Here is a 27,976-nt window from a genome sequence, read left to right on the forward strand (position 1 = left end):
ACACACACTAACACACCACCACCACATCAGTGTTACTGCAGGGCTGAGAATGATCCACCACCCAAATAGTACCTGCTCTGTGAGGGTCCATGGGGGTCCTGACCACTGAAGAACAGGGTAAAAGGGGGCTAACAAAGTATCAGAGAAACAGATGGACTACAGTCTGTAACTGTAGAACTACAAAGTGCACCTATATAGTAAGTGGAGCTGATAAAATGGACAATGAGTGCAGAAACAAGGAGGTGGTCATAACGTTATGCCTGACCGGTGTAGGGAATATAGGGAATATAGGCTTCCACAGTTCAGGTAACCCTGGAGAAATGGCGAATAATCGATATAAACATACAGGCATTGTTACGCAGAGACGCATTTATCAAGTTTTATTTATGTTTTTGTTTGTCTTCTTTAATTACGGAGACCGAACATGAACAGTAAAACACAGGCGACACTCGTTCCAGTTGAACACCCTTCCACAAACAAACTCGTACAGCAAACAAAAGGCCACGGTCACTGCGACGGGGGGTTTCACACGGGCCTTATTCATGTGGTGTGACCTGGAATGGTTTAGTAGTGTTCTGTTTTCGAACAGCCTCGCGGAGCAGAGGGCGCAGCCTGGGGTAAATGAATGGGGCCAAACAACACTTCATTCTTTTAAAGTGCTTTTGAAAGAGAGTCAAAACCTTCAGTGCAGAATGAAAAGCTGCAAACAGTGCCGGAACACCTGGCACGATCAAAAGGTGCTTGGACAAGTGCATTCAATTCTAGAAAATTTGAAAGGTTATTATTATTTTTTTTTTAGGTCAGCCCAAGGGCAAGTGTACAGGCACATTTATATACTTTATATACTTTAAAAAAAAAGAAAAAAGAACTCAAAGCAACACATTTTAATCAACTAATGTGTGCCACAGTGGACATTGTCCAAATCAACTGCCCTTGTAGGTATACTACTATAATCTGGGCAACCAAAAAGAATATAGACTATTTTAAATTAACAAACAAATCCTGTTAGGAATGAAATAATCATTTAGGACAGTAGTAAGACTGTTACGCATGTTACAATAAAGTGGTTATAAAGTCTATGTAAGTAAACTGTAAAGCTGCTAATTTCCTTCGATTAAACTCTGTGCCTTTTCGCGTCTCGTGGCACTTTTAATTCTTTTCCGTTGGCGGAGCATGTCAGTAAAGTCTGGACTGAACAGAAAATGTCAAATTTTTCAAATCTCAATCTGCTGAGCAGATTACAATACAGCCTTTCTTTCATATAAAACGTTTGTTTTTTTTTTTCTTTTACAGAGAATAAAACTAAAAACATCTCTAAAACACCAATTTGAAACGCGGTAACATACAAGCCTGAAAATGTACAGTGTAAAGTGTCTCTAACAGGACAATATATATAAGCCTCTGTTATACAGATGACATTTTACTGGCCTTAAATCACATAGTGCTTTACTCTCAGAGGAACAGCTATTGTATATGTGTTTTACTGGGACCCTGTTCTAAACCTGTATGTGCATGCTATGGGATGGTAAAGAAGAGCAAGAGTGCATTCGGACATCACGTGAAAAGACACCACGGCATTCCTCCGGAAGCTTGTATTGGTCCAGTACCCAAAAACAAAAAAAGATATAAACAAAAAAACAGGAAATGTATGTTGACCGACAATGTGGGGACCCCACCCGTGAGGTGGTCATTGGTGAAAGGCAATGAGAAAAAAATATAGTATATATATTAAATCTATTCAGCACAATCACGACAACTGTTCACTGTCAAAAACGAAGTTAACAAGGTCCGTAACCGCGGTGAGGTCGTCCTCCTCTTCCTCGTCTTCATCCTGAGCTGTAGGCCTCGGAGGGGCCAGGCCGTTGTGCCTTCCGTGAGGCGTCCCGCCGTTTCTGCCCGTGTGCTTTGGCAACAAACCCTCCGAACCTCTAGGGGGCGCCCTAGCAGTCAGCTGGCTGAAGTCTGTAACCGCGCTGCCCCTCGTTCCGTGTGCGTTTCGCATCTGCCTTCGCTCCACCGCCACCTCCTCTTCGTCGTCCTCCTCCTCCTCCTCGTCCGTCTCTATGCGGTTCAGCCTCTTTCGGACCGGCCGCTCTTCCTCGTCCGACTCGTCGCTCTCTCCTTCTTCGTCTGTCTCCTCCTCCTCCTCCTTTTCCTTCTCCTCTTCCTCACTCGAACTCCTCTGTCGTTTCAGTTTTAGCTGTTTGTGCCTCTGTTTGGAGTCCTCTCTGGTCGACTCCCTCTGTCTGCCCTTCGGCCTCCTCTCAGAATCCGCCTCCGGCTCCGAGTCCTTGGAAAGGACGGATGCTAGAAAAAAAGTGATACATTCAAATATATTTGGCTGTTAACTGAAATAGGTTTAATATGCTGGTCCAAAATTTATTAGAATCAAATTTTATTATATTAAAGTGGAATTCCACTGTTTTTCCTAAATCTCTGCATAATTAAATGGTTGAGATGTAAACAAAGTCATTCAGGGTGGTTTGGTGTGAAACGCTCTGTTCTAGAGAAACTTAGTCAGAATTGTTCACAGTGGTGGTGATAGGAACCAGACGTCCACCTCTAAAATCTCCCTCACTGAAAGTTACTACATGAAGAGGTTATGAATTCACTGCTTGATCTCTGAGACATTGTTTTACGATGGTTCTGAGAAGGTTTTAGCCTCAAACGTATTTTGTACATCTATTAATGGTGGAGTGATGCATGCAGGGTGTTCTGAGGCAAAATAGTTCCCCAAAGAAATCTTATCTTTTCAGATTTATCACTATTTCACCATCATCAACATTACATATAAAAAACTGGTTTTGGACAGTAAAAAAATGGCTGTATTTTTGTTGTAGACTCCTGAGGCCGGATTCACGAAAGCGTCTTAAGAAAGAAACATCTTCTTAAATGTGTTTTTTCTTAACTTCATTCTTAAGAAAAAAGTTACTTCTACTTTCTTCAAATTAAGAATTAACTTTTCTTAACTATTTTCTTAAGAATAATTCTAAGAATGTGTTATTCTTTAAAAATTATGTTCTTAAATGTTTTCTTAACCTTACAACGGCCTCACTCTTGTCTTAGGCTGTAAGAGTTGACAAGGTCAGCGTCTAAATTTATCAGTTTATTTACTCCTGCTCGTCACCCCACAATTATTGTATTTCCCAATGAGGATTTTTTTCCTGTTGGCTGTTTCTTCCACCGTCACCTCTATTTCTTGTTTGCTAACTTTTTCACACTGAATTTGACGTTTTTCCCCCATTTTGCTCCTCTGAGCGGATTAAACTAGGAACGTAAATAACGATTACTACAAATTCAAAATGTATCTCGCATCATTTATGGTATGAGGTAAAATGCAACGTAGCCTACATAAGAAAACAATGAAGATTTTCTTAAGAAATATAAAAAAATTCTTATGAACTACTTAGTGTTTCTTAAGAACCTTTGCAAGTTTTTTCTTAAGAAAGTTTTGGTGAATCCGGCCCCTGATTCCCAACACCACCACTGTAAAGAGCTGAGGCCGAATTCGCCACAGTGTCTTAAGAAAGAAAATCTTCTTAAATGTGTTTTTTCTTAACTTCACTCTTAAGAAAAATAAATTATTAAAATTGTCATTATTCAAGTAACTTCTCATTTTTTGTCTTCTTTTAAGAATAGTGCTAAGAACAAGTGATATTCGTGAAAACATTATGTTCTTAAATGTTTTCTTAACCTTACGACAGCCTCACACTTGTCTGAGGCTGTATGAGTTGACAAGGTAATCATCGAAATTTATTACAGACGCTGCCTCTGCTGCTCCTCCCCATCCTCGTCTCCTGCTTTCCACCGCCACCCCACAAATATCGGATTTTCAAATGAGGGTTTTTTTCTTGTGGGCTGTTTCTTCCACCATCACCTGTAGATCTTGTTTGCTAATTTTTTTGAACGCTTGATTAGATTTTTAGTTTTTTTTTTGCTGTCCTCTGAGCGGAATAAACTAAATAACAAATAATTTAAATTCAGAATGTATCTCACGTCGTTAATGGTAAGCTGCATTTAAAAACCTTCTAATGAACTTCTTAGTGTTTGTCTTAAGAACCTTCACAGTTTTTTCTGTCTCTACAACAGACCATTTCACACCAGACCATTCTGAATGACTTTGTTTGCATCTCAACCACTTAATTGTGCAGAAACTTTTAAGTTTTGAACTTCCCTTTAACTTTTACATTCGTTAAGATAAGTTATAAGCACTCCAGCGTTTTCAACCTAATCTCGTTCTGCCACATCCGTAGTGTTTGTTAACAGTTAACTTCTGTTGTATCCTGATTATGTAAAGCTGTTACATGTATTATGTTGTGTTACTACCTAAGTGTGAGTGTTATCCACAATACTATATTTCTGAAAGAGTGCTAGTGACCTAGTGGTGTCCCCCAGGGTTCAATTCTTGGGCCACTTTTATTCAGCTTATACATGCTGCCTCTTGGCCAAATAGTACAAGACTATGGGATATTTTACCACAGCTATGCAGATGACACTCAGATCTACTTGGCCCTCTCCCCAAATTTGGATGGGATGTTATAAATACTCCAGTGTTTTCGATCTCCTTCTACCACATCTGTAGTGTTTGTTCAGTCACTATAAACAATAATTTCAATGCATTTCTCTGTATTTAGTAACAGAACAGAAAACTTAGAACTAAAACACAGTAACAATAAGCACTGAGGCTGATAACAGAATAACAAGTGACCCTCACTGTTGGAGCTGGACAGTCGGCGGCGGCGCGGTTGGACAGTTTTCTGTTTGGCGGCTTTGTGTGACCCCTCAGACTCGGACGTTTCGCAGTAGTTGATGTGAGCGTTCTGACTCCGCCGTGACCTCCGTCTCCTCACGTCCACATCACTGTCACTGAACTCACTGGATCCCTCCGTTTCTGCAGGAGGAACAGACGAGTGAGAAAACAGTCAGCTTCTCTGCAGTACATGCCTCACTGCTGTCTGCGTGCCGTTATATGTTCAGTGTTTAGTTCATCTCCTGTGATGCACCGACAACATTTATTCCAGTACAGATTACAAAATACCTGTTAAAAATCTGTAATCTAATCCAAAATATAAATATAGTAAAGTAATCTGATTACTTTCAATTACTTTTTTAGTTTTAGTTTTAGATTAGTTGTCTTTTTAAAGTCACATGAATAAATGAAATTAAATTTAAACAAGACATTCGTAAACAAGCAAAATAATTTATTTATCACAATATTATCACTACACTGCCATTCATCCCAGCACTGTGAGGTGCACCCCTGTTCCTTAGGTAATCTGCCCATTAAGCTGGACTTTCTTTCGGGCCTAAGCATGTGGCGTCAGTCCATTGATGGGGAAATTTGAATAAATATACCCTTCATTAATAAGTAAATAGATTAGACATGTAATCAAAAATCACATTGTTAAGCATTGGCTAAAAGGGAATATTAATGTCTCACTGAGAGGCACTAAGAATGCATTAGGCCATGGCCTGCCCATTTGGGGGGCTTTCCAAAGCAGATGACCTTTGATGACCTTTGATGACCTTCCTTGCAGGTGCACTCTCAGTGACCTCATATGAGTCCCTATAATATATGGTCCAGTAGGGCCTGATAAACTGGTACGAACTGGATGAAACCAGCTTTTTAAAAAAAGAAGTGTTGTCCACAGGGAAGTTAAGAGAGGCCAAGTGATGGGGAAGTTTTTGTATAGGGTCTAATGGAACATCAAGTTCTGAGGTGACGTCATAACACCTCAGACAAGGGTATATAAGGGCTGACAGAATACTGTGTCCTCGCAGTTGGTCTCCGGAGACCTGCGTGTCACCTGAATACTGAAATAAAGAAGCCTTTTCTCTTTCCACAACTCAGCGGCTGAAGACGCTTTCCTTTTTGACATCTTTTAATAACTTATAATTAAAACAGTTATTAGTATAAGTGTTTAGCCAGTATTGACAGATTTCTTTTTTAATAATATTGTGTTGGGAGGCCTGGGGGTGAAGGGGATAGCCCTTGGTCCTGACACCTTAAAGATATAAGAAAAATCCCACCAAATCTAACCTGATTGCGCTGACTTTTGAAGTAATATTGTTATTGGCTCTACAGAATAACTCACAGCAGCACAAGCACACCATGTTAGCTTATTCCCTACTGACTCGGTAATGCCTCATCTTTTGAAGAGAAACATGTAGTAAACCTCTTTATTTCTTCATGGTTTGAAAAATTATTCAGGCATAAAATTAAGCATCAATATAGGCATATAGCTGTTGATAAACATCCATGCTGAAAGACGTGGCTAAGGTTTTCGGTCATATGCCCATCCTCCTATCCGCTACTATAGTAGTAAAAGCTCGAACAAACCCATCTCTTCCTCCTCGTCTGAATCCAGAAGCTCTTCCTCCTCTGAAGAGCCCCTCTGTCGTCTGGTTGTTCGTCTTGTGCTCCTCTTGGGTCTCTGGTTTCTGCCGTTCCTGGCTGTTTTCCTGGCCGGAGGAAGTCGGTCGGGGCCGCTCACAGTGCTGCCCCAGTCGCTCCCATCCCACGAGCCAGCATCAGCATCACTGACTGCCTCGTCCCCAGACACCACAAAATCCTCCTCTTCCATGCTGGAGAACAGAACAAACGGTAGCTTGATTACTGATTTTGTATTTTTTGTATTGATAATTGAACTTAAGCACTATTTGAAAGTGCCCACTGTCTAATGGTGTTTTTTTAACTCATGGTAGGGACCATATTCTATATTTTTATTTAGTTTTATTATTTCTTTTCCCTGATATCCATTTATAACATACTCATAATAATGAGTGGTCTTTTTGTGCCAAATCATTCATCTTTAAAATGTAAATGATCTTTAAATTTGACCATTTTTCAACCTCTTTATCCCTTAAAGGGCTCATATCCTACATTTTTCGAGTGTTATTGTTTCATTAAAGTCCCCTTATAACCTTTGTGTGGTTTTATGTACCAAAAACATTTTTTTTCATGACCATTTACCAAACTCTTTTTATCCCCTTAGAATTAAACAGGCTGGTTTTGTTACTGTACCTTTAAGGCTGATGCATGTAAAATAGCTCTGTTCTGATTGGCTAACCTGTATTGTGCCTCATTCAAAAAGCACTCAGACAACAAACACTGCTTAGATTTTAATATGAATGGGTGGGGCGAAACTGCTGTAGCCTTAATAGGCGGATTTATGTAAATGAGTTTCTCATGACATCACAGAAACGATGAATTTAAAACAGGCTGTTTTTGCAGCTTTTACATGGACTGAGCAGTGAATGGTATGTTTTGAAACTTTAACAACGTTTACATATTACTTCAAAATCCTTTAGTTCAAAAAATGAGGGAAATTCGGTTTTCCATGTTCCATGTTTCCATGATACAGGCCACTTAAAACTAAGCAGGCTGTTTTACTCATTGTGCCTTTAAAACTGATATATGTAAATGACCTCTGTTATGATTGGCCACCGTGTATTGTGTCTCATATAAAAAACAAGCCGGGCTGAAAAGCAGAACTGTAAGCTGCTGTAGGTTTATTGGGTGGTCATATGTAAGTTTGAAATTGAGTTTTTCATATATGTGCTCTGAGGACGGCGGAGTGAATGGTACCTTCTGAAACTTTAACAATGTACACGCTATATCGAACTCTTCTGTATTTGCAAAGAAATAGAAGATAAGACAATGTTGATTTTGAGAGATATGGGCCCTTTAATGTGCTGCTACTACACTTTAAGACCCAATCGCATTTCTTATTTTTAATCCTAGCCCTTGTTTTTGAGTGTTTCTTTGGAACTGAGTTACAAGGGGTAGTGGTTGAAATCTTCCCTCTGAAATGGGACCCTCAAATAAAAAGAGCATCACTTCATTAACAGCTACCAGCGCTGCTCTGTAGGCGACCCTGCCAGTCTGCAGTGACAGCAGAAGAGGGTAAAGTTCAGCTCCTCACTGCTGGGCTTTAGTTACATTTGGGGAATCATATGCCTTCAAAGGGGGGGGCAATTATTTATTATCTCCCACCCCTAAATCTTCGGAGGCATGATGCTGATGTTGACTATTCGCCAGCTTCTTGTTCAAATTTTCTGTTCCACCTTAAAACGTGAAAATTCAAAGAAGAAGCTGGCGAGAAGCTTAGCTAGCTACTGAGACATCAGAATACTACTAGTGATTTTTTATGGTTGTTATGAAGAAAAGAACCATAATACATTGAAACGACATTAAACTAAGATAATACAGTGGTTATCATAACTTTTTAACTGAGAAAATTCTCACATTTGTGTGTTTCTTTGGTCTCTTGTTCAGCCGTTTTTGTCGGTTTTTCTTTTTTCTCATCTCACTCTGTTTGGAGTCTCTGAAAAACCTCTGTTTGGAGGGCCATGTAGCCCTAACCCTTCGCCCTACCCCTCTATCTCAACAAACATCAGGACAACAAACATCAGGGTAAGGGCTAAGTGGTAGGGGCGAAGAATGAACTTGTATTAGGCCAATAAAACTGGTTGTAAAAGCCTCCAACAAACTCCATAACGCCTCCTAAAGTGAGCTCTCCAGAAGACTGACCTGTCGCTAAGCTGAAACTCGTCCTCGCTCTCCTCGTCCTCCAGAGTGCTGTCGCTGTCCAGGTCGTTCAGTCGCCGGCGGCGTTTCCTCTTGCGGGGAGCGGGAGCTTTAGCAGGCCGTCGGTTCTCTTTGTCCCCCTCTTTTTCCTTCTGGCCTGTGATGGTGGCCATATCCTTACCATGAGCCACAGCTACAGGGCACCATGCAGAAAATATCACTCTTTACTCCAGCCTGTTTATTCTATCCTCTGTTTGTTTATTATCTTATTCTACGACAAACAAACAGAGAGTTGGTGTTCCAATATGGAAACAAATGCAATATCATGGTATTTGGACATGTATGATATGTGGTATGATACGGTTTGATAAGCTGGAACAGACAGAGAGCACCAGTAGTGTCACATTTAACAAATACAATAAAAAAACTATAAACATTTTTTTGTTCAAAGTGTCACCAAGGTTGCTGCACTAAATCCAATTAAAGATGACTAGTTATGCTCTCTTCGTGATGAAACATAGTTAGTCAGTGTTCTTTAACCTCTTCAACTCCTTGAGACCACCGGTGGTTCCAAAACGCACTTCATCATATTCTTCATAACTTTCATATTTCATAAGCTACATTCTAAAAGGTGGGGGTCGTATGAGAGCTGTAACTGTCTTCTTTCCAGTCAAATAGATGGGTGATGTCATTTTAAACCCTTATAATAAAAGAAGCTGAAGTCACAATTTTTTTTCTACTAAAAGGCGACCCATTTTTCCACAAATCTGGGCTATAAACTATAAACAGATGGCGTCTCTTCAGTGATCTGCTCTGTAAAAATTATTTTTATAAAATAATACAAAGAAAGTCTAAGATTTTTGACTTTCAGCAGTAAATTGTAAGCATATAGCAATATGTGTATGATCATAAAACACAATTTGAGGGGAGCTTTTACAAAAATAAATAAATAAATAAATAAAAATTTATTTCATGCAGTTACTGAATAATTTGCCTTACGATTTGGTCATGTACATTCAGATGGACAAACCAAAACATACCCTGGAGAATATGAGGTTAAAGGGGAATTTCACTGGTTTTATTAATATATATAACTAAATCATTAACAAAGTCATTCAGAGTTGTTTGAAATACTCTACAGAAACGTACCGAGTTAGGATTGTTCACAGTGGTGGTGATAGGAACCAGATATCCACCTCTAAAAGCTCCCTCACAGAACCTTACACCTTACATGGAATGGTTATGATTATGCTTGTTTTATGATAGTTTTAACTTTTCAAATTCATTCATGGTGGAGGGATACATGCAAGTTGTTCTAAGGCAAAATAGTCCCCAAAGAAAACGTTGTTTTTTCAGATTTATCACTATATTACCATCATAAACATTCCATATAAAGCTCAGAAGACTCGTGTAGGTTCACTGGTGGTTTTGGATAGTAAATAAAATGGCCATATTTGTGTTGTAGTCATGGCGACCCCTGGTTCCTATCACCACCACTGTAAAGAAATCTGAGTCTCTATAATCAACCGTTTCACACCAAACCACTCTGAATGACCCTGTTTACATCTCAAACATTGAATTATGTAGTATTTTTGACAACAGTACTGACAATATCAATGTCATGCTCAGAAGAGAATGCTGGGACATAAATTCCTGTGATGTAATTTATCACGATAATAATAAATATCATTATGAAAAAAAAAGTTTTCCCACCTCCTCCCTCTGAACTGTGTATATCTTCCTCTATTGCTTCATCGATGGCTTCGTCAAAGTCATCAAACCTAGCAGGTGAAAATTATTGTCAATTTAATGATTGTAGATGACAGAAAACTTTGACATGTTTATGACAGAAGCAGGCAGAGCACCTGTAACTGATAGACTTCCTCTTTCTTGTTGATCTCCTCTCCAGGTTCTTATTCTTTTTGGCATCTTTCTTCTTCTCCAGCTTTTTATCCTCTGTATCAGCATCCTGCCAGGACACAAGAGGAGGATATGAATTTAGAATCAGGATGACTAAAAATGATGACTAAAAAAAAACTGTAGAATAACTACACTCTCAGAAAAAAGGCATGAAACTGTCACTGGGGCAGTGCCCCTCCAGTCACTGGGGTGGAACCCTCAAGGGTACATCTCAGTACCTTTAGTCAGGGAACATAACTGAACCATAGTCCACTGAAATGATATGTTCTAAGCTGTACTGACTCCACACACCCCGTCTCGTCTCCAGGCTTTTATTTTACTGTTCTGTTTTAAAACATTCGGTTATGAAAAGGTACAAATACGAACTTTTCACCTGGAAACACTTATTTAAGGTTCACCATCAGACCTTAAAACCACTGTTGAACCTTTGAGGGAACATTTACATTGTTTGTACCTTGATGAACGAAAACTGTACCTGCACAGAACCTTTATTTCTAACAGTGTATAAGTAAATGTAAATACTGCGAAATTTTAAAAACAAAATATCTTATTTTCAGTGAAGTTACTGATATGTAGGTCAGAAGAACACACAGATTTAGTAACTGGCTTGTGTAACATGTTTTACATACAACTTTTACACAGTCTTAGGCATCTAAGCCTCACTCACCTTCTCCACTAGGGGTGCTACTACTGCTATATACATCTATATATTGTTGCTGTTGGGATAAAACCTCATATCCATTTTTGTCATTATTCATTTCTGACAAAATTTGAAATGACCAGCTTCGTTTACTTTTTGTCAGAATTTTCGTAATGAATGGACTGTTTGTCTACAAACACATACACATATAATTTATATGGACTTACTGGATTGGGTATGATGTTCTCAACACTGATGCCCACATACACCAGCCGTTCACGCCTACAGATAAACACAGATGAGTAAAAGATTTTAGGTCCAATGCCAAAGCAAAAACATTTCCAAATTAACAAACAGTGTTTTTTGGTATAAGTACTACTATGGTACGCATGAATAAGCTGTAAAAACATTTTTGATATGTACAAAGATGATGATATACATTCTTCTTATATTTTTTCTCTACAAGTCCATGTACAATGTTTCTGTGAGTTTATGTACAAAGATAGTCATATGTACCAAAAATTAAAGTTCCTAAATGGTTCTTGGCTTGGACATGTGGTTCTAGAAAACCATTTTCTAGAAACCACCTTGGGAGTCACAACATTTGATGTCCATTTTACCGTCTTGGCTGTAAATATGTCTCGGTATGTGCCAATGTACTAGTGTAGGCTAAAAAATATAAAATAAACGAAAACGCAGACTTTGCTCTGCTTTTAGCTTTGGCTCAGCTTCAGCTGCTTTTCTCACATCTCTGGCAGGAAACATTTCCACTAAAGTAGAACAGTTTCTTGTCAAATGCCTGTCAAGGTTTGACTTTTTACAAGGCTGAAGTCGGTTCTCATTCTCCAGTTTCTTGTTAGAGTTTTCCTGTTCCACCTTAAATGGTGCCTGAGGCGCCAGAATGTAACTGCTGCTCCAGTTAAGGTGGAACGGGAGAATTCGAACGAGAAGCTTCGTGACTTTTCAGTGTTTGACAGTTTCTCACTGCAGATTAAACGTATCAGGAAACCAGCTGGAGTGATTATAAACACAAATAAGTCCATTCGTCTCCCAAAGAGATTGCTGTCTGCGTTGCTGTGTGACCAGCGGTCTGCGCGCCAATCTTGTTAACACCCGTGTTAAAGGGTGAATTAGCAGTTCTACATTAACTCCAGAGTTTAAGACCATTTATTGTTAAACTGTGTTGAACGATCAGTAGAGCTTTATTTTACTGTAAAGGAGGATTATTTTATTTTTACCTACAAATCTAATGTTAGTTCTGCTGTGGAGCCACAACAGGGCAGTAAAAGAGCCACATGTTGCCGAGCCCTGGTATAGAACCTTTAAATTGTGAAGGTTCTTTAAACTTCTCACAACCAACCACTGGAAACCAAAGTTTGTTGGAGAACCAAAAGTGAGTGTTTTAAGGCCTCTCTCCAAAGAACACTTCTGTGCACAAACCCTCTGATTGACGTGTCTTTTCTTTTATTGTCCTATCTATCTCATTCACTCACTCACTCACTCACTCACTCAACAAGCTGAATATTCTTCCCCAGGGGGCGCTATTAGCACTCAAACATTTTTGCTTCATAAGAGTGGTCATTAGCATTTATTTAATGTTTAAAAGTGTAATTCATTCTTACATGACCATTTTCAAACTTTCCAAAATTCTGAACTATGGCCCTTTTATGTTTTCCAGGGCATCAAAGTGGTAAAACAAGGTCTGTGAGGTGTGTGTGTGTGTGTGTGTGTGTGTGTGTGTGTGTATGCGGAGTGTGAAGCATCCGTACCTCCTCTCAGCTCGTTCCCGTTTCTTCAGAGCCGTGTCCAGATTCAGCAGCTGCTCCTCCAGCTTCTCACACAGCAGCTTCTGAACACGACGAAACACAGCCGGTCAAACTCCACAGACATTAGACTGTCCTGTCATCCACCTTGAGAAACCTGGTTGACCTCTACAAGAATCACAGACTTACATGCTGACATGGAGGACAGAACCACTCGCCATCGGGGATGATCATCAGAGGAGGCCTCAGGCAGGCGGTGTGGTAGCCACTGTCACACAGGTCACACAGAAGAATCTGTAAAAGAAACACATTCATTGGTTTAATGTTAGGCTGGGTTAAAACTGCACGTAAAAGTGGCCCAGATTTGATTTTTTGCCCAAATCGGATTTCGTCGTTTGGTCGTTCACATTATCTTTTCATTGTGGCCTAAACCTGACATCAGTCTGAACAGATAACCCTGGTCACAGATCGGAATTGGTTATCATAACACATTAATGTGACACATGATTAACGCACTGCTTCTAATCTTTATGAACTACACAAAATAATATGACTAATCTTGATTAATTACTTTAATCATTTTATATGGAACATTCTACCAAATATGTTTAAACTGTAGTCCTATTTAAAAAACAATGACTTATTCATACCTTAGATGTTTACAAGGATTATGTGTTGATCTATTTAAACCCAAGGCATTAATAGAGACAGCATTAACCTAAATATATACAAAATCATAATTTATAGGGTACTTTCTATTGGGGAAGTGTCTGTTCCAAACCCTAAGCACTACAGTCACAGTTGTGAAAATTATGCTTAAATTTTTAAACTTTTCTTAAACTTTTTGATTTCTTTTAAAGTGAAGTTGAAAGGTGTAATTTAGATTTATCATGAGTATAATTTTTAAATAAAAAAAGTTATAAAAAATCACTAGTGTCACTACCGAAACACAAAATTTTAGTCTGTAGCCACGCCCTCACATTTTAAAGCCGGAAGTGAGACTGCATCCCTGTCCCTCATGGCCACATGGTGAGCAGTTAAATCCCATTGTTCTAAAGTAAATGTGTCCCAAAGTCTGAAAATCAGTGTGGAACATTAAATATTGTCACTACTGAAACACAGATTCCTGCTATTAAGTAAACATTTGTGTATTTTAATAGAAGTATTATGATTTTATGTGTGTACAGCTGTTCAAAGCTGTGTTTGCTGGTCGTGCACTGGCTGTGTTTCTGAGTTCTGCTCAAAATGAGCTAAAACTGTCACCACTGAAACAGTCACTACTGAAACATTTGGTAGTTTTGTTTTGTTAGTGTTATAATTGTTTTGTTATCGACAAAATGGAACTCTGAATCATTTATGCTAATAAAATAAACATAATGAAGGTACAGAGTCACTCAGAGCAAAAGGAGTTTTGTCTAAAGTCCAGTTAAAAGACTGAAATGTGTCTTCAACTCGACTTTGAACCAATTAGAATGGTAGAGTGAGCCATACATATTATTTACGTACTAAATACTTTTGCATATACATAATTATGTATGCGATGTTTTACATAAAGTGAACTTGGGCAGCGTGTGCTTCCCTTAAATAAGACGGGCGACTGAGGGGTTTGCGTCTCACCAGTTCAGGGTGGTTGGGGAGTCCACAGTGTTTACAGGCGTCTTCAGGCGGAGCCTCTTCTGAGCGCTCTGACTCTGACTCACTTTTCTCCTCCTCTCTCTCAGACTTGTTCTCACAGACCACATCAGCCCGTAGAGCCACTTCTGTTTTCATGTGTTTCTTTGGACGTGTTTTTGACCAGCGAGGTCGCCGGTGCCGCCGCTTACCCTGGAACAAGTATGAGGTAAATATATGTGTTAGTTATGTAAATGTCTGACCTCGATTTGACAATTTGATTCAATTATGAAACGAATGAATGCTTCATGAAGTGTGTTAATTTGTAAATACACAAATGTGACTGGAGATACTATTTGTATAATACAGACCATGCATTAAGTTTTTTATATGCAATTTTCTGCCAATTTAACTGCTGCCAATTGTAAACCACTAGTTAGATCCCACTTTCACACAATGGAAAACAAGGCAATTCTTCCTACCCAGAAAGCAGGACCCTCCTGAACTATCGGCAATGGGATTCAAGCAACAATCTCCCAATTATACGCAGCATTCCACTCAGAAGCTCTCCCCCTTATTTGGATTTTGGCCCAAATCTTGTATAAATATTACAACCCCATTTCCAAAAAAGTGGGACGTAAATATAAACAAAATGCAATGATGTGCAAATCATTTAAACCCTATATTTTTTTGAAAATAGTACAAAGGCAACACATCAAATGTCAAAACTGAAAAATTTTATTGTTTTTTTAAAAATATATGCCCATTTAGAATTTGATGCCAACAACATGTTCCAAAAAGTTGGAACGGTGGCGACAAAAAGCTGGTAAAGTTGTGTAATGCTAAAAAAAAACATTTGGGGGTTAATTGGCAACAGGTCAGTAATATGATTGGGTGTAAAAGAGCATCTCAGAGAGGCGGAGTCTCTCAGAAGTAAAGATGAGGAGAGGTTCACCACTCTGTGAAAGACTGCACGAGCAAATAGTGCAACAATTCAGGAATAACGTTTCTCAACATAAAATAGCAAAGACTTTTTACTTTTCATCATCTATGGTACAAAATAACATTAAAAGATTCAGAGAATCTGGAGAAATCTCTGTATGAGGCCAAAAAACAGTATTTGCTGGCCGTGATCTTTGGGCCCTCAGGCGGCACTGCATTAAAAACAGACATGATTCTGTAGTGGAAATCACTGCATGGGCTCAGAAACACTTCTGAAAACCACTGTCTGTGAAAACAGCTCGTTGCTGCATCCACAAATGCAAGTTAAAACTCTAAAACGCAAAGAATAAACTGTATATAAACAGGATCCAGAAACGCCGCCACCTTCTCTGGGCCTGAGCTCATTTAAAATAGACTGAGGTGAAGTGGAAAAGTGTCCTGTGGTCCGACAAATGAACATTTGAAATTCTTTTTGGAAATCATGGACGCTGTGTCCTCCAGGATAAAGACCACTCAGCTTGTTATCACTGCACAGTTCAAAAGCCAGTATTCAGGATCGTATAGGGGGGCATTAGTGCACATGGCATGGATCATTAATGCTGAATGATATAAACATGTTTTGACAACATATGCTGCCATCCAGACAACGTCTTTTTCAGGGAAGGCCTTGATTATCTCAGCAAGCCAATGTCAAACCACATTCTGCATGTATTACAACAGCATGGCTTCATATGAAAAGAATCTGGTCGCTAAACTGGCCTGCCTGCAGTCCAGACCTGTCACCATTGATAACATTTGCCACATTATGAAATGAAAAATTCAACAAATGAGCCCCTGAACTGATGAGCAGCTGAAATCCTGCATCAAACAAGAATGGAAAACATTTCACTTTCTAAACTACAGCAGTGTCTCCTCAGTTCCCAAACGCTTACAGAGTGTTGTTAAAAGAAGAGGTGATGAAGCACAGTGGTAAACAGGTCCCCGTCCCAACTTTTTTGGAGCATGTTGTTGGCATCAAATTCAAAATAGGCAAATATTTTTCAAAAAACAATAAAATTTCTCAGTTTCAACATCTGATATGTTGTCTTTGTAGTATTTTCCTTTAAAATGTGGTTCACATGATTTGCACATCATTGCATTCTATTTTTATTCACATTCTGCACAGCGTCCTAACTTTTTTGGAAATGGGGTTGTACTACAGCCGATTCTAACACACCAAAATCAATGCAGTTGAATCACCACCGTCAGGTCAATACAGCAAAATGCATAAATACATTTTAACATCACAAGTATATCATCACTGTTGCAACAAAACTTTGTACCTCTGTTTTTATGGTTTTTTACATAATTTGAATGCATCAATATTGTGTCAAAATACCATCTATAAAATAAAATGGTCCAAAATCTTGTTACATAGACTTACACTGAAATTTAACGATGTTTTTTGCTTCTCCTGTACTGTTACTCTTTTTAGAGATTTGAGGTTTCTTTCGGTCAGCAAGATATACGCAGACGAGTGACAGATGAAAAGAAAACCCTGAATGCTGAGGTGAGAAATGTAAGTGCGGATGCTTCCAGGCAGGTTTACTACATGATACAATTACACCGATTTTTCAAAACTGGGACAAACGCAACGTCACCCAGAGTGGTTTGATGTGAAATGGTTCACTGCAGATAAACTTACTGACCTTAGATTTCTTTACAGGGGTGGTGATAGGAACCATGCCATGACTACAACACAAATACAGCCAGTTTATTTACTATCCAGAACCACCAGTCAACCTACACGAGTCTTCTGAGCTTTTATATGGAATGTTGATGATGGTAAAATAGTGGAAAATCTAAGAAATACATTTTTGGGGACGGTTTTGCTTCAGGCCAGGCAAGTTTTCATGTAATAAATTACTGTAAAGGGAGCTTTTAGAGGCAATAAACAGACGTCTGGTTCCTATCACCACTATATCAAATCACTATAAATGACTTTGTGTACATCTTAACTATTTAATCAAGCAAACATTCCCATTTAAGTGTCCTTGCAAAATCCTACCATGTATAATGCTGAACAGGCCAGGATTTTGGATCAGAGAAAAAGATCTGAGTGACTTTAAAAGAAGGTTCATTGTTGGGGCATGGATGGCAGGAGCTAATGTGTTTCAATAGGAGCAGTGACTAAAATGACCTCTGCATGTGGAAATTGTGGACACATCCACACTTTCAATGAGAGTGATGCTCGTGCATTAGTGCGATATGTATAAGCAGCTGCTCCTCAGGTGACCATAAAACCGTATTATACATAGAAAGCAACATATTAGTAGTGCTGAAGTGCATAAATCCCTCGTTATAAAAACAAATCACCATCTGAGAGGCACTGGTCAACAGAGTCATGAGGTCAGAGTGAAGGTAGTCATCCTTCACTATATTCTCCACAAGTGGGTGAGTGCATGTGTAGTGTACACCAAGGCCCAATCCCATTTCACCCCTCGCCCCTACCACTTAGCCCTTATCCCTGTTTTGCGCGTTCGCGTTTAGGGGTAGGGTGAGTAGAGGTTTTTCAGAGACTCCAAACAAGCAACCAAAAAAACCCACAAATGTGAGAATTTTCTCTGTTAAAAATTAGGATGACAATTGTATCATCTTAGTTTAATGTTGTTTCAGTGTATTATGGCCACTTTCTTCATAACAAGCATAAAAATCGCTAATAGTATGCTGATATCTTAGTAGCTAGCTAGCTAAATTTCCCATTCCACCTTAAATAGTCCAGCAGTTCTGACACCTGAAGCGCCAGAATGTAACTGCTGCTCCATTTAAGGTGGAATGGGAAAAACCGAACAAGAAGCTGGTGAATATCTGACTACAGCTTCATATCACTGAAGAATTAGGGGTGGGTGATAATAAATAATTGCCCCACTCTTTGAAGGCATATGATGCCCTAAATGTAACTAAAGCCCAGCAGTGAGGAGCTGAACTTTACCCTCCTCTGCTGTCACTGCAGACTGGCAGGGTCGCCTACAGAGCAGCGCTGGTAGCTGTTAATGAAATAATGTTCATTTTTATGTCAGGGTCCCATTTCGTAGGGAAACATTTCAGCTAGTACACCAGTTCAAAGGGGCAGTGTGACACTCAGAAACAAGGGGTAGGGGTTAAAAATAAGAAATGGGATCAGGCCCAAGAGAACAGGGCAGCCCTGAATGCTTGACCCCCATATGTTGTGGGGCTTATTTTGCTGCCATGATTTTGGTTTACATGTCTCCTGAGTGGGAAGGGTCACTGCAAGTCAATACAGAACTATTCTGAACAATCATCTTTGAGGGTTTCTATCCTAATGGGGTCTCTTCCAGGGTCACGGAATGGTTTGATGAATATGAAAATGATGCTATGGCCTTCACAGTCACCACATCTCAACTGAACATCTAAGAGTCACTTTAGAGCAGAAGAATGGTGTTCCCCCTCGTCCAGTACAGTCCCAGAGACTTGTAGCGTCTACCTAAGGCGATTTAAAGCTGTCCTGCCGACTTGTGCTGGCCCAACACCCGACTAAGACACTTTATGTTAGATGTCCTTTCATTTGTCACCCATTTGTGTATAAGAAATTTACATGAGTGCTAATTTATTAAGCAAAGAAAGGAGATGAAATGCAAAAAAAAGGTTTTTGCCGTTACCCTCGCAGACTTGGTTGGTCCATCCTTGTGAACGTCCTTCTTGGGCAGTGCTTTTTCCTCCTCATGCTCTCTGTGCTCTTCCACCTCCCGTGCTGCAGGGGGCCGCTGTCTGTTTCCTCTCATGCTTCCTGACCTGAATCTCGGCCAGTTTTGGACTGGGCTTGCAGATTCTAGCTGACCTCCGGAGTGACCGCCTGTCCCCAGCCTGTGAATCCTCTCTTTCTCTCTCTAGCTGGAGCTCAGGAGTTCGCCTGTGCAGGGGGATTTTGATCTTCAGGCGGATTCCCTCCTTCTGCAGCTCGGACGACACCTCCTCATCGTCCTTGTGAACCGCTCCAACGCAGCGGACCCTGTTTTGGGCCTCTCCTGACTGAACTTTGGTCTTGGTCTTCACTGACCTTCTTTTTCTTGAGCTTTTATGTCCTTTGTCTTCATTTTCTTCCACAGCTTTAAGGCTGCTTGTCATACTGTCCTTCCCTCCATCAGTCAGCACTGTCGTTTTCACCTTATTCCTTTCAGAAAAAGGTTCCTCTGCATCTTTTCCCACATTTTCGACAGATGAAGTGACGCTTTCCTGTGAATCCTTTCCTTTAGGCGAGCCTTGTTCAACTGAGTTAGATTTTATAACAGATTTCACCTCACTACTATCCTTTTGACTGACCTTTGGCTTTGCTAACACTGGTGATAATGTGGCGTCCACCACAGGGACCTTCCCGTGAGCTGAATCCTCACTCTCTGCATGCTCAACCTTAAATGTCCTGTCTTCACTGATACTGGAATTTTCAGCTATAAGGCTGGGTTTTCTTACAAGGACCGACTGCCTCATATTCTCTGGAGTCACCTCAGCCTTGAACATCTTTCCGTCTCCATTTAGTCCATTTCTGTCCTTCGTAGGAGTGGCATCAGCCTCGGGAAAGGCTCGCTTCCTCTCAATCGGGCCCATAATCACTCCAATACCTACGTACTGATCTCTTACCGTGTTTTTGTTTACTTCAGCAGGTGTCGGCTTCTCATAGACTCCATCGCTAGTTGCTTTCTGCAGCTTTTCCGTAGCTGTGCTAGGAGCCACTGGCAAAATTTTATTTTCGCCAGCATGCTGATCGTTCAGTGCCACCACTGCCGGGTTGCGAACGATTATACCTCCAATGCTGACGCTACCATTGTTGCTGACGTTATTGTTGTTGTGGTTTATGTTGCTGTAATGGCTGTTGTCGTAGTTGTCGCTCCTTTTCAGCTCCCTCTTTTTCAGTGGTATCTTAGCCTGCTGGTCATTCTTGATGGCCCGCTCCACATCCTCGGCTTTCTTGTCCTTGTACGCATCCGTCTTGCTTGGAAGTTCCTGCTTCAGAGAGCCCGGTGCCATGACGACAGAGATGGCGTTCCAGTGTCTAGGAGAATCCCTCGGTTCGTCCTTCACAAGGCTCTTAATGGTGCTGACCCTGTTGTCTATAACGAGAGGCTGCTCCGGCTTTGGCTTTTCCATGCCAGCAGGCTTCACCTCAAGCTCTTCCTTTAGCTCTTCTTTTAGTTTAAGAGGTCCAGTTGATCCCTCGTTTTTAATATTCGCAATCACTGGCTTACTTTCTTCTTTGAGAGCTTCTTTGGAAGTCACGGTCACCTGCTTGTTTTCCTCCTCTGACGTACACTCCGCCTTGCCAGCCTTCTTCTTGCTTTTAATGTCACCTTGAGGGAAACATATTCACAACAGCTGAATTAACAACAGATACTGATATAAAAGAACTCGCAAGTCACAAAAACCATGAACAGATCCAAAATAAGGGCAGTAACACTGGTTAAACATACATATCGCTGCTGTCAGAACAAAACCTGGTAACTTTTCAGGAGAAGGAAAAAACCTACTTTTCTTTTAATGTAAGTCAATGGAACCAAACGTTTTTCTGAGTAATTTTGGGTCGTTTCTTTTGGTCCATTTAACATGAAATTTACACACAACATAAAGGGCAACAGGCATTTTCAAATTATGTCAAAAACTGAAAAACGACAAAAAAGAAGATACACGGTTTTGTTCAGACAGCGATATGTGACCACATACTATTCAGTATGTATCAGCAAATAGTGCAGGTTGTATGGGTTTGTATACCACTGGAGCACATCTCCTCATCCTTCTCCTTCCCCTTCTCCTCCTCCAGGCTGCCAGAAGTGCCATCCTGTTGCTCCTGGTCTGTCAACGGTGGGTCAATCTTGGCTTTAAGTCCTTCCAAAATATCTGCCAGGTCATTTCTGGTCCTACATGAAGACAAACGATACTGCTATACTGAAGACTCAGCTTTTCACAACTGAGTGGACATAAATGTAGTAATTTCAGGACTCTTCGAACAGACATACAGACATTAATAATTCATTCAACCAATGAAAACTGCAGTTACATTATTTTTAAGGTCAACACACTAACGCAAGTTAATGAATTCCTGAAGTTGATACAGTCGCTGAGATAATTAGTTAAATAGCTGGAATAGGGATGGCAGATTGTGGTTCAAAACTACAGTTCGCTTTAATGGTTTACTTTAAAAACTCCAGTTACACTGGGCTAAAGAGCGCTGTGTGAGATCTTTCTTACCCATTGATATAAGGCTCTACAATGAGTCTCCTTAGTGCAGAGACGGTTCTGATCTCCTGCTGTCTGAACTGAGCTGAATCACATCACTATATCACCTCTCCTGTTAATACACACTGTGCAATATATCATAACCTGCTACTGTAATGACACTCACTGCCCTCTTAGACTGTAAATACTGCTGATATTCCTAGTTATGTTTATACTCATTGTGCTTTAAAACTACTTCATATCACTTAGTGAAATACCTGCTCTCATGTAAATACAACAAATATTATATGCTATGTAAATATGCAAATAGATATACTTTTATTTCTACTCTCTCATACTTTAATTTTCTGCCTTATTTCTGCCTAATTTATGTCTATTTCTATATATGCAAGTTGATGTGCAATGATATGTCTTGCTACTGTAACACTGCAATTTCCCTTCGGGATCAATAAAGTTTAATCTATCGATCTATCTCTTACCATTTGCGCTGTCTTAAAATTTCATGATGAATGGACAAACAGAAATGGTCCAAAATGGCATGGAAAAAAATATTATTACATTAACTTCAAGTTAAGAAATGTTTTCTTCTTCTTTAAAGTGTGGATAACTGGAGATTTTGTTTGTCCAAAATGTACAAATTTATATACTACTTATATATATATATATATGTAGACTTATAAATATATACCCTCCATATATATATATAAAATGTATGTGTGTAAATACTTCATAAATATACTCATAAATATATATAGTCCAAAATACATAAATATATGGTAACATTGTGGGAGAAAGGGAAAAAAGCTAAACGTTCTTTACTTTTAATGTGAGTCAGTTTAATTACATTTTTTGACAAGTAATTTTGGACCATTTCTACCAGGCCATTGATCACGGAATGTAGCACATTGTAAACGACTGCTGCTGTGTTTAACACAGCATAACATAATTAAGTTGTGTGTTATCGCAAATAACACACTCCTCGAGTGTTCTATTGGTTTTATACAACAGTTAAATAAATAAAGTAATATATTAATAAACTGGGCCGTGAACGCGGCGTTCAATATGTTTTAATGTTCGCAGTTCCTTCACCAAATTATAGTTCCTTAACGAGCAGCTTGTTGCTACGTCAGAGTAACGAACTCCGCCCACTCGCTGCACAGCCGGCAGTTCGTTCTCCAGCTCCTTACACTAAATTCCTAAACTGTCATCACCACTGAGCAGCTTTTCAGTCAGCAGCTGTGACAGAAGACCAGCTAAACAACCTGGAATCAGCCAGAAATGAACCCAATACCATTCGCCAAACGTGTAGTCTGATCTTCAGAGTCTGACCAAATCAGACTGAGCCATAAAACTGCCGCAATATCAAGTTTAGCTCAGTTTTGTCAGTTTTTGCCAGATCAGTATTAATGTTGTTTTGTTCCAGCCAGTCTGTAAAGCATCTTACAGCCCATTTAGTTTGGCGAATGGTGTTGGGTTCATTTCTGGCTGATTCCAGGTTGTTCAGCTGTTCTTCTGTCACAGCTGCCGACTGAAAAGCTGCTCAGTGGTGATGACAGTTTGGGAATTTAGTGTCGTCTCATCTTCAGAGTCTGACCAAATCGGCTGTCGGTCAAATGTGATCTTAAAAGTGTCCGTTTTCTGTTTGTGGCAAACTAAGAAGTAAAAACGTTGAAATGGACTGAGCGTCTCCTACAGCTGTCAAAGTTGTCGCTTAGCAACGGCGTCTCAGCTGAGTGATACAGTGTTTGTGAAAAGAACGTGATGTTATGGTGAAATAACAGCACAGTTAGAACGCTTCTCAACCAATCAGCTTGCGTGGCTGGAACTGACTGCTGTACAATGGAGCATAACATAATAGAATCCATGTTACAGATACTGGTAAAGTAATTTAGTGCCAGTTTTCTTCCCCTCAGTCTGTCAGCTCTTCAGTTATGAGTCACTTAAATGAGTCAAAGGCCCTACACTGCTTACCTGACAATGCATCTCCAAGAGGAACCGTCCAAATCGTCCTGCTCTTCCACATAAACCCGCACATTCTGATCTTGGTCCAACTGGAACCAGTACAAGAGCCCTTCCCTGTCCCTGCCGATAGGCTGCAGGCGCATCTGGTCTGGGTCTTCCTCATTGACCGCCGTCTTAAACTTGAGGTTGTCATCAAACTGGCATTCGCATAAATACTGTAAAACACAGACACAAGTGATTACATACTGTATGGAGCCATATCAGTTTGTAGTATATAAATAGATATGTATGGTCTCAAACAATATGTAATTAAACAGTTATAACAATAAACAAGTACAGTGTTCCACTTTCTGTATTATTATATTGTTTAATAATTAGGAAACACTCTCTTCTTCTAAAATAAATCGTCCCCTTGGAATTATAAGGTTCTATCTGACATGTCAAAATTGAGTTAGTCACATATTCTTATTATGTGACAATTTCATAATATTTTGTGAGGTGTTTTTTAAGTTTTGTGCATTTTTTTGGACTCTTTATCTAGAAAACAAAATGTTCTTTTTGGTCTCCAAAGTCAAACTAACTTTGTTCTATAAGGTTCTATCTGCAAGCCAATCAGTGCTTTGAAAACAGACAAGAGGACCAATCAGGCTCTGTTTCTTTGTCATGTCGCCGCTCTGCTCAGTGACTGCGGGAAAAGTTTATAAAACTTTATGAAACATGAAAACATGTTGGTGCCCGTCTTCTTAAAGCTCTTTAAAAAGTCTTAGTCTTAAATTTTATAAATATTAAGCCTTAAAGGTAATTAAATAGTAAACATTTGAATTGATGGGGTCTTAATTACAACATAAACATTAATTTCAATCATTCAAACATCTTTTTTCTTCTTTCTCCCAAAATAAGACATTTTGGCTCATTAGAGTCACATTTTTGATATAAAACAAAACATCACACGGCCTTTAGACTGACCTGCTACACTTAGTAGCTGTAGCTGGTTGCTGTCTAAACTAAAGGACACTTAAACTAATTTGATATTGTATGTATCAGTTTTGCTATTTGAAATGCAAGCTCTATATCTCAATAGAATATAGATAGAACCTTATAATTCCAATGGGGCAAAATGTTAAACAGTATCACTAGTCAACATATAACGAGTTTACCTGTATACACCGATCAGGCATAACATTCTGACCACCTCCTTGTTTCTACGCTCATTGTCCATTTTATCAGCTCCACTTACTATATAGGTGCACTTTGTAGTTCTACAGTTACAGACTGTAGTCCATCTGTTTCTCTGATACTTTGTTAGCCCCCTTTTACCCTGTTCTTCAGTGGTCAGGACCCTCATGGACCCTCACAGAACAGGTACTATTTGGGTGGTGGATCATTCTCAGCACTGCAGTAACATTGACGTGGTGGTGGTGTGTTAGTGTGTGTTGTGCTGGTACGAGTGGATCAGACACAGCAGTGCTGCTGGAGTTTAAATGTTATGCCTGATCTGTGTATATATAATTTGTATAATAACTACCTGTATTTGCATATATGACAAATAATTGTGACTATTTTGTTACAATAAAAAACTACAGTTCACTGGAGTTTTAACTATAAATATGTAAGTGATGAGAACTGCGAGCACCTTAAGGATGTCAGTCTTGCACTCCATGGACATCTCTGGGTAGCCTTTCCTCTCCAGCTCCCAAGCCCAGGTACTGTTAAACTCCTGACACACCTGAATCAAAAGTAAAGAGACAACAGCTGTCAGGGAGCGCTTGGTCCAGCAGTACTATAACTACATACACGCCACCTGACACCTGACATACACATTCAGGGCAGTCATGGGCTGGGAAGGGAACCAGCCTTATGACCAGAAGGTCGCTGGTTTGATCCCCTCAGCCGACAGTGCGTGACTGAGGTGCCCTTGAGCAAGACATCTAACCCCCACCTGCTCCCCAGGCGCCGTGGATAGGGCTGCCCACCGCTCCGGGCAAGTGTGCACACTGTCCCCTAGTGTGTGTGCTCACTAGTGTGCATGTAGGTGGGAGTTTTACTGCACGGACGGGTTAAATGCGGAGGTCTAATTCCTCTGTGTGCAAAACACAGTTGGCTAATGGTTCTGAATTAATTAATTAATAATTAATTACATGTAACTGGTAAAAATATGAACTGTGAAACCAACCTGTAAGTAGAAAATGCACAGCTTACCTTGACAAGATGCTTTTCCCATCTCTCTGATGACACCGTCTTGCCAAGTTTGCGCAGCAGTTTGACATGGAGTTCAACGAGAGGCTGTGGAACTATAAATTCCCAGAGAAAAAAAAACAGTTAAAACTAAATTAATAAAACCATCATGACTAAAAAAGATCTCCTTTTTAGCTGCCTGAAGTTCTGATTCATGCAGCAGTGATTGATTATGTTAAGTTATGGATACAGTCACAGAAACACACAGTGGTCCCAAGATGTGTTGGGATGTATTTTAACTATTTAACTGTTGATAAGCTTTAATGCAGTTCTTTAGGTTTTAGCACAACATCAAAGTGACGGACTGTCTGTTTGGAGAAATCCTGAAGAAGAACTACAATCAGACCACACTAACCATTCTGTAAAGGATGCAAACCTGCAAAGGCTGCAGAGAAACGATAACAATCTGAAACTCACCAGCCGCCTTCTGTAAGAAAACTTGCAGCTAGAGAGAAAATGGCAGTCTTGGAAAGCTTTGTTTAAAATAAATTCTACTTGGTTTTGACATCATGTTTCCTAACAAATTAACTACATAAAACTACTAAATAAATAATACAGTTTTAAGTATGTCACAAAAAAATACACACACATACATTATATATATATATATATATATATATATATATATATATATATATATATATATATCTTGCTGTTGTCGGAAGAAAACCTTATCTCCAAAATGGTAACTTTACAGAAGGAAAAACCTACTTTACTTTTAATGTAAGTCAATGGAACCAGACTTTTTCCATGTCATGTTAGGTCATTTCGTTTATATATATATATAGATAAATAGGTAGGTATATAGACACACACAACACCCCACTTTCAAGAATTTGTGTATACATCACTCAGAATATCTCAAAATTTGTAACTACTTCACAAATTCATTACAAATTCATAACTTCCAGCATTACAGAGACATAGCAGTGATTTTATTCCAAGCCGTTTCAGACTATTTCTGGTGATCCACTCATCCTACATTGTCCACACAATGTAACGGTCAGCTGTTATTTCCAAACTACGTCCCCAAAAATGAAAAACCAACCAAAATGCAGATGCAAAGTTTGGCCCTGACAGCATTCCTGCCTTTCCATTCCCTTCTATATGACTGCTAAACTGGTGGCCTTTTTTACTATTCCTGATCCTAATCAAATGTCACTTTTTTTAAAAAAAAAAAAAAAAGAAAAAGGAATGATTTCTTTTTCATTAAATTTTTTACAAAAGCAAAAGTGTTCAGTATGTTCACGTCACATCAGGTCCCCACGCAGGGCTGAATACAAGCTCTGCCACACATAAAGAGGAAGTTTGACAGAAAGACGCTGTGCGCATGCGCAGCCTCCTTCCATTCGTCCTGTTGCTAAACAGAATGTGAATATGGAGCCGGTTCACGTCCGGAAAACACTGTCCGTTATCCGAAATAAACACACAGTCGTGGGCTAAAAGCGTGGACAGGGTGACGATTAAGGCGTCCACTGTCACTTGTACGCAAAAAAAAGTGTTATTTTGGTGTAAATGAGGAGACAAGCAGCCCATAGCTACCTAATTCGCCAGCGTCTTGTTCGAATTTTCCCGTTCCACCTTAAATGGTGCAGCAGTTACACTAAGCCGCCCGAGGCGGCTCACTGTAACTGCTGCACCATTTAAGGTGGAACGGGAAAATTCGAACAAGACGCTGGCGAATAGCAAGCCAACTTAAGCCTCGTATGGAAAATAACACCTGACATCCAGCAGGCTAACGTCAGCTAGCCCAACCGACAGTAGATCAGCACAAAACGTAGCTCGTAGAAGCAAAACGGACTAAAAATAAGGTCAATAACAACCAAACGCGGGGCTTGTTGGTGTCAAGCCGGCCTACAACAGCACCAGGATGATGAGGATGGTGGTGGTGATGATGGAGAGAGACCCCACTCTCTGTTTTTTTTGTTTTCCTCCTTTTTTCTCCTCACCTGCCGCCGTGTCCCGCAGGTATCGCTCCATCTCCGGGAAGGTGAGCTCCGGCAGGTCCAGAGCGGCTCCGTAGCGCTCCAGGAACGAGCACACAACGGCGAAACTCGGGCACAAACCCGCCGCAAGAGCCGGCGCAGCGGCCGGAGCAGCCATGTTTTCCAGCGGGGGTTTTTCACCCACACATACACACACATACAC

General features: G+C 39.9%; 1 protein-coding gene across 1 annotated transcript; it reads right to left on the minus strand.

Moving 5' to 3' along the window:
* Positions 1-347: 347 nt before the first annotated feature.
* rsf1a (remodeling and spacing factor 1a) lies at positions 348-27,946 on the minus strand. Its single transcript, XM_036585391.1, is given in 17 exon segments — positions 348-2,307; positions 4,715-4,891; positions 6,341-6,585; positions 8,534-8,723; positions 10,244-10,311; positions 10,396-10,499; positions 11,318-11,372; positions 12,860-12,939; positions 13,043-13,147; positions 14,471-14,677; positions 19,066-19,161; positions 19,163-20,748; positions 21,167-21,312; positions 23,603-23,808; positions 25,227-25,319; positions 25,793-25,884; positions 27,778-27,946. Coding segments are annotated over 17 exon segments (4,164 nt in total). The 5' UTR covers positions 27,932-27,946; the 3' UTR covers positions 348-1,747.
* Between the last annotated feature and the right edge of the window lie 30 nt (positions 27,947-27,976).

This window comes from Colossoma macropomum, unplaced genomic scaffold, assembly GCF_904425465.1.
Source record: "Colossoma macropomum unplaced genomic scaffold, Colossoma_macropomum, whole genome shotgun sequence".
NCBI classification, from domain to species: Eukaryota; Metazoa; Chordata; class Actinopteri; order Characiformes; family Serrasalmidae; genus Colossoma; species Colossoma macropomum.